We start from the raw sequence: 7,918 nt of genomic DNA, 5'->3' as shown, positions 1-7,918 counted from the left end.
GGGGGGGGGGGGGGGTCTGAAGGCTCCTGCTGCTTCGCCACAGCCTATTGTTGGTCTTAACTTATTGGGGCTGGAACCGCTGTAGGACTATTTGGATGGGAGAAGTGCGCTCGGCTAGTTGCCATCATGGTGTCTGTGTGTGCGTAGTGGTGTGTGAGTGTTGGCAGTGAGTGAAAAGAGAACAGGGTTTGGGTCAGATTGACAGAGAGCACTAAACTGTGGAATTCTGTCAAAACAAAACTCTGCTTATTTAAATAAACCGCCCTAAAGTTTTGGTGAAAGGTATGGATCAGATCAGATAGGACGTAGGACACACATGCAGAGAGTCAAACAGCAGCTCGTAGAATTAAAGGACATCTGTGACTCTTGTGTTTCAAAGGGGTGAAGATTTTTTGACATTTCAGTTGTTTCCCTGTGGTAAGAGCTGGAGAGACACTTGATGGGTGGTAGCCCCAGCCTCTCATGTATTAGTACATCTGAGTCACAGGGTTAAGCATCTGATTTTTGGTTAAATAATAAAACGCAGAAGTTCAGTTAACAATACTGACCACTGTTCTGACAATATTTCCAAAATCCAGAAGACTTTTCTTAAAAAAATATCATTTGTCTGTAAGTATTTTTGGGGCAGTTGCGGTTCTTCTGCCTAATCCAAAGATGGTGGCCAGAAATAGCATTTCTCCTTGGTCAGTTTATACAGCATGGACCATGATCAAACATTTTATTATTAATTATCTATTATTGTGTAGTATATATTTATGTTTCTTTGCGATATTTTATATTCTAATTCAAACTAGCATGTTTGGTTGTGTTTTACAAAAAAGTACATTAGTCAATTCCGGCTACATGAATTAGGGAATACAGTCACAGCTTGTGCAGCAGACAAAATATCTTTTCATCCAGTTTTTGAGAACTGGATGAAAATGTATTAATTTATCAGCAAAAGAGCAGGATGTTTTTCTCAGGAGTGGCTGGAGACCAAAAATAGAACTGGACAGAAAGATGACTTCACATGAATGCTAGCGTTGCTCCGCATCTCTTGGATGTGTAAATAGGCAAATGTTTGCTAACAAGTTCCCCATATCAACTTAGCTTGTTTCTGCTACCCCATTTTTATTGACTCTATTGTGGTGGTACATGCGCGGTAGAAAAAGGGCCTGGATAAAAGGATGAAGGAGTGGTGGAAAAGGAGCTACTTGATGACCAGCCTTAAATTGAACATTCCTACTCATTAAGCGAACCCGGGGTTGTCGGGGGATTTATGTGTGCAGGGAGGGCCGGCTAGCAGTTTGTAGGCTGGCGGAGCACAGATGCATTTTGGGGAAAATTACATACAGTAATGACTAACCAAGGGCCAGAGCTGTTGTCAGTAAAATGGGGGTCATTTCCGTGCTACATACACTTAAGTTTGACACACAGTGCTTATTAGAGTCACACTTGAGCACACCCACCCAAAAACACCAAACACACACATGCCTACATGCAACACATATTAAACATGCATGAAACCACCTGGAGAGGTCAAAATGACTTAGGGGAGCAATTTTTAAAACAGAAACCTGTATTTTATTTCACTTAAACTAACATCTGCATCGCATACATTTACAGTGCAGGAAAACTATCTCATCACGATTGTGTCATCTAATGGGGATCCTAATTAATAACAAACACCCAGGCATCCACAACAGCTGCATTTCGAATGTTAGGGTTTGTGAAAGGAAACCAAACAAACAATAATCACATGAAGTCATTTACCTCATGCCTCATACTGCTGAGTCTGCTGAGTGCAGAATCAGGAGCGTTACGTCTGTAAGCTTCCTCAGATTAGTGAATATTAACAGTTCAGTGATCCCTGTGTGGGAGTCACTTTCCTGTTCTTGATTAAAGAGGTGATAACACACACACACACATACACACTTACTTACACATACACATACACACATAAATAGAGGAAATGCAGAAATGTTTCCCAGTCTCCCATGTCTGTGTGTCTAATTGAGGGGCTCACAGGGCCCTCAGTGGGACTTCCCACTGCCCCCTGCAGTACAGGAAGGAATAAATGCCTTGCTTATGGGCAATTTATTTAGTTAGTTATATCCATGGTTTTCAAACCAGGGTCCAGGGACCAACAGGAGTCCTTGAGTGGGTTGTAGGGGGTCCCCAGCAAAAAGAGTAATATAATACTTTCATCACATTTTTTGGAAGTTGGAACAACAAGGGAAGAAAGGGTTGGACATTTTTATGGATTGTAATAATTAGTGATCCCAGTTTGATCATTAATTGACTATGAAGGCTTAAGGGCCCAGTGGTTAACACTTTGGAGGATTTATTGGCAGAAACTGAATATAGTATAATATAACACTATGTTTTCATTAGTGTATATTCACCTGAATATAGGAATCGTTATGTTTTTGTTACCTGATAAATGAGCCATTTATATTACAGACTCTGCGGGTTGCCTTCCATGGAGTTCGCTATGTTCGCCAGGCTTACAAGACACCATAAATTCATATAAATCAAATCCAGAATTCACTGACTACTTTTTTAAATCATGCTACAAAAAGCCTAAAAATAAATAATACCAATTTACACAAGTTACAGAATTTTCAGACCTCCATGTCTACAACAGGATTCATAAATCAAAAAACAGCCCAATGTAATTCTAACCTACAAGATAAATCACACTAAAGACAAATTCAATTCTTGTCTTGCCTTCTTTTCCAAACTTTTGAGACAAAGTTATATAACTATAAAACATCCTAATTAGGCAACCATTCAAAATGTTGACGATCTGTACTTCAGAGCATTTCAGGGTTTACCAAGCCATTGAAAGCCATAAAAAACGTATTAGCAACACTTAGAGCAACTATACATAAACTTGCATGACTTATTATTGTTGGTGTGATATCCTGTGTGATTAATCTAAAGATTCATTATTGAAAAATAACCTTGTGGTATCACTACATATTTTAGGCATCCGTGCATTTTGTTCTCTTTTTAGTATGTGTGTGGGTGTGTTGATCTTGTACAGTATGCTAACAGTTATCCTAAACTTCTGACTCTCTATCTTCCTGCAGTCTGAAGGTAGAAGTGTGTGCAGCAGTCAGCGGAGTGGGGATTCCCAGCTCTGTAGGTAAGCAGCTGTGCACAATGTGGTGGAATGAGAGAAGGAGGCAAAAGGGAAAAGCACAGTGGGAGGGACAGTAGTCAGAGCCAGCTCCTTTGTACATCTCATCAGAGTTTCCTGCTTTGAAACTGCTGCTCTAATTAACGCAGGAGGGAGGGTGGAAACAAGAATCGGGTAGACAGACACAGACAGTGGAGGTGTAAAGTACATTGTTTCCACCGTCTAATGATGCTCTGTAGAGTAAAACGCCTACAAATGGCTGCTTACTTCATAACTAATGGAAAGTCACACATATAAAGGGTTTGGACCATGTGGATTCAACAGTTAGGGAATGTCTGATCGCCTAATTCACTCTCATTGTCACCTTTTCTCTCACTTTTCCATCCTCCTCTGCATCTTTACCTTCTTTCCAGACCTGAAAGCAGAGCTACAGTTGGATTGGTTGAAAGGCAGAGGTGGAGTTAAGAGAGTTTCTTTCCTGGACACCCAGCTGTCTCAGCGCACAGGCCTCCTATCATTGGGTCACAACCGCCCACGTTCATGCCTAAGCTATACCATTTACCTGAAAGTGAGCAAAGTACACTCTTATGCAAACACAAATGTATGAGCTTTGAATAATGTTGCAATCCAACTGTTCAGTTTACTATTTAGACCATCCAAAGGCGACTAGCCACACATTTCTCACCTGTTTCTGTTACTCCCTCAGGAGGAAGAGGAGTTTAGGGACAAATTGACCCCTATCTCACTGGCTCTGAACTACAGCTTGGCTCCACCCTCTCATGGCCAAAACCTCCCACCTGTCCTCAACCATTACAGCAGCACTTTCCTTCAAGAGCATGTGAGTATATAAGAAAGACATATATGAAAATGCTTGCCTTACACAGAAAGGCTTCAGGGTTAAAAGTGATAAATGTGCTATATTTGCCCTGCTGTGCTTTCTTTTAATGCTGGACATTTGCAAGTTTTAATTGGAACACATGACACCCACAGATGCAGACTATTAGAAAAAGCACAGAGACAGAGAGAAAAATAGAATGTTTTATTACAAACCTACATTTAAAAATAATCAAACCCAATCTCAGCCCCAAGCTGGGCGCAATAAAACTCAACCCAAAACTCATTCAGTTGCCCAAGACCGGGATACCAGAACTCTAATATGTATGCTGTGTGTGTGTATGTATCCAGCACCTGCATCCTGGTGTGTTAAGTTTATTTCTATTTTTGGTTTCATGATGATGTCCAGTGTACCTTGCAGTTTCCTCATGTCAGTCCCCTTCTCTGTGCCCCTCTTGCTCTCAGGCCTACATTCTCCTGGACTGCGGTGACGACAATATTTGTATCCCCGACCTCCAGCTCTCTGCCAGCATGTAAGACTGACATGGTCACGCCCTCTGACCTCAACCTGTAAACACTCAACACTTCACACGGCCAAACACAGACACACATGCACACACAGCGGAACCAAAGGAAAGCATGTCTGTTATTCCTCACACAATGAGCAAAGTTTACACTATAGTTGCTCACATTATAGTTCCATTTACCATGTGGTTTGTATGTGAATTAACCTACACTCTATAGTGTTTCCAGCTGTACGATATCTCCATGGCAGCGTTATACAAACATCCTGTCAACCTCTACTGACCGACACACACACAGACACACACATTGTTGGGGTTATTGTTGGGGTCGGGGGTATTGCATTCCTAGCTGCAGAGTAGATTGCACATGAGCTAAGAAAGTCCAATCTTAGAAATTATAAACTGAATTTTGCAAAAAACACAGGACAGGAGATTCTTTTATGTAACTCCAGAACATAGCTTCATATCTGGTGTCCTCTACATGACTGAAATTATATCTTTTCTCTGTTCTCTTTTTTAAACATACACACACAGGGATCGCTCAGAGCTGGTGATTGGAGATGACAATCTGGTCATGTTGACCATCACTGCAGTGAACCGAGGAGAGGGAGCTTATGAGGCAGAGCTTTACACACTGATACCACCAGAGGCTGACTATATTGGAGTGAAGCGCAGGGTGGAGGTAAATAAACACACACTTACACACACATTTGTCTGAAATCAGTTTGATTGATGTTGCCTGTAGGATGGATACTGAAAATAGACATTTAAGATTGAGGAAGTTGTCTTATCACAACTGAAGAATGTGTCGAGTGATCATTATCATCATCATCATCATCATCATCATCAAAGAGGAAGTGAGCTATTTGAGGCTGCAGTCACAGTACGACATCACATCCTGTTGTGTCTTTGTGGTGTGTGTTTGTTTGGAATGATTAAGGCGAGGCTATCAGCAGGCTATGCTTTACTGGCAACAGCCCAAAAGCCCCTATTATGATTTACAAGCTGCATTAGTGACCACGGAAATGGATAGGGTCAACTGGTGTGTGTGTGTGTGTGTATGTGTGTGTGTGTGTGTGTGTGTGTGTGCGCTAATGAGTGTGTAATGGGACTGTTTGATTGATGAGGTTGTTACTGTCAGAGCATTCATCACTCCGCTTCCCCTGCCTTCCCCCTCCCCTCCCATCCTTCTCTTTCTCACTCCCTCACTCCCTTCTCCATTTGATTGTGTTATACTCCATTCTTCTTTTCTTTTCCCCTCTTGACTCCCAACGCTCCCTATTTGTCACTTTCATCCACTTTTGCCTCATCATCTCGTAAACTGTACTTTCTTTTTCTTTCTTCTGTCCTGTCCCCTCCTGTTTAGTCCCTGTCGCAGCCAAACTGCGAGTACAAGATGGTCAATGAGTCCAGAATGGTGGTGTGTGACCTCGGGAACCCAATGGTGGCTGGGACAGAGGTGAGTTGTTACACAAAAAGGCGCAAACACACAGACACACATTTCACTAAAACATCCCTTTTAATTCCATGCTAAGAAGCTACAGCTGTTACTCCTCAGGTTTAATTCAAACTGATTGATGGTTTCCAGTGATTACTGATCATCACCTTGACCCTCATTCCACACACTTTGACTCCCTTAACTATGCTTCACACTCCGTGTGTGTGTGTGCATGAACGTGTGTGCAGTGTGTAATAATAATCCATTTCGCTCTTGGATGGTTGACACATGCAGGAAGCCAAGGCTTTGTAAAGTAAAGAGTGGTGCCTTCCTACATGAAATTCTACCACACCGGTGTACGTATGCGCACCACAAAGCATGTCACATGTGCTTCAGTGTGATCAAGTGTGTGTATTACTTTGAATGTAGGGTTTTTCTAAAGGTGTCAAGGCTGGCTCAGAGGTGCATTTGAGCTCTGGAGGTGACACACGCCATACTGATAAATCAATTATGTGGTCATGTTTCACTGTTGGGGGAGGTGAGCGAAACAAGGCATGTGATAGGGACAAGGCGTGTGTGTGTGTGTGTGTGCGTGTCTGTGCTCCCCAGCCAGCCAGATGTTTCCCATATTTAACTCTCCCCCTGCCCCATTGGATGTTCAGGAACCCATAGGCTTATACGGAACATACCTCCATATACCTCATATAGACTCTCATTATATTGTGCAACTAAATAGTTACCATCACTAGAGTTCATTCCTTGTGCCACATAACACAGCTGTGGTCCCTCACTGAGCAGGGTGATCAGTGCAGGAGGTACATGCCTAAAGGAAAGCTGGTTTTAGTTGTAGTATTCGTGCATGTCTGCCTGCCTGCATCCCTTTAGCTTTTCTTTCTATCAATAATAAAAGATAACATTAAGGTAGTGCTGGGCAATAATTGAAATAATCAGGTGTAAATCAGCAATGATAGAAAAAGTGAAGCCTTTGCACTGATTTTAAACCACAATTATATTTAAATGGTCACAATTTGACCGTTTTATCAAGTCAAAATGACACATTTTAATTAAATAACACATTTAAATAATTCATTGCATTTGACAAACATTTTTAATGTGTCAAATTAAGATATTGTGACATTAATTTGAGCCACACAGCCCTACATTAAAGTGTCCTCCATATAACATGTTTTGAGTATCAAGCAACCTCAGTGGGCTTTAACGTTGCTTTAGGTGGCTGTTAAAATCTCTAATCTATCTTATTGCACTGCCTCAGTGGTCAGTTGAATTCTTATTTGTTACAATGGATACCAACAGTGACAACATTGTATGGCTGGCAAAAAGTGCTATAATTCCTTCACAAACTTCTCAAAGCGTCAGCGTAAACCACTTCTCTCTGCATTGTTCCAAAGAATTACTGTTTTGCCAAAATGTGGCTGAATACACTTCTTGTGGCAAAGCTTTGTAGCTTCAAGGAGGGCAGTAACCTAACACAGAAGCAGTGTATGTAGCCATATTGTGGCAACATGATAATTATTTAGAATTCACTGAGCATACAGATGGACAGCGGAGAATCAGACCACATTGCAAAAGTGCTTTGCGAAAGTTTCTGTCAATGTTTTGATGATTTTTCTCCACCGTGAAAATGTACAATCCATTGCAACCAACATAAATTAAAAGCTGAACCACAGCTACTGGTCCCTCTTAAGGACAAAAATACAAACCTTTAACAGCCACCTTTCAAGCCGGGGCGGTGACAGAAAAGACCGATTTTAAGAGACACAGTTGACCTCTCCAGACTTTTGTTGGGCTGTTCTTCTCCTCCGTCTACGACAGGGAGTATCATAGCTGATAGTGACGTCTTCTCTCCGAATGACTCGTACTCATTTGGTGTCTGTCTCTTTAGATCTTTCCTGCCTGGCTCTTCTCCTCCGGTCTCTCTCTAATGTGTGCCATAAAGATGGTCTGACTTTGTAGTCCTGCACCCCCCCCCCCCCCCCC

At 41.8% G+C, this 7,918-nt stretch overlaps 1 protein-coding gene across 1 annotated transcript in view; it reads left to right on the top strand.

Annotated features, from left to right (window-relative positions):
- itga8 (integrin, alpha 8) overlaps nt 1-7,918 on the top strand; it is a gene marked incomplete in the record, with an annotated part of 42,688 nt that overhangs the window by 26,624 nt on the left and 8,146 nt on the right. Inside the window, 6 exon segments of the mRNA XM_035672067.1 lie at nt 3,075-3,130; nt 3,538-3,692; nt 3,831-3,962; nt 4,424-4,491; nt 5,017-5,164; nt 5,849-5,941. Coding sequence (XP_035527960.1) covers nt 3,075-3,130; nt 3,538-3,692; nt 3,831-3,962; nt 4,424-4,491; nt 5,017-5,164; nt 5,849-5,941 — 652 coding nt within the window.

The sequence above is a fragment of the Morone saxatilis genome, unplaced genomic scaffold, assembly GCF_004916995.1.
Source record: "Morone saxatilis isolate NCDOM2014 unplaced genomic scaffold, NCSU_SB_2.0 Contig24, whole genome shotgun sequence".
Taxonomy (NCBI): Eukaryota; Metazoa; Chordata; class Actinopteri; family Moronidae; genus Morone; species Morone saxatilis.
Note: the sequence above shows the minus strand (reverse complement) of the source record. Positions and strands in the feature narration are given on the sequence as shown.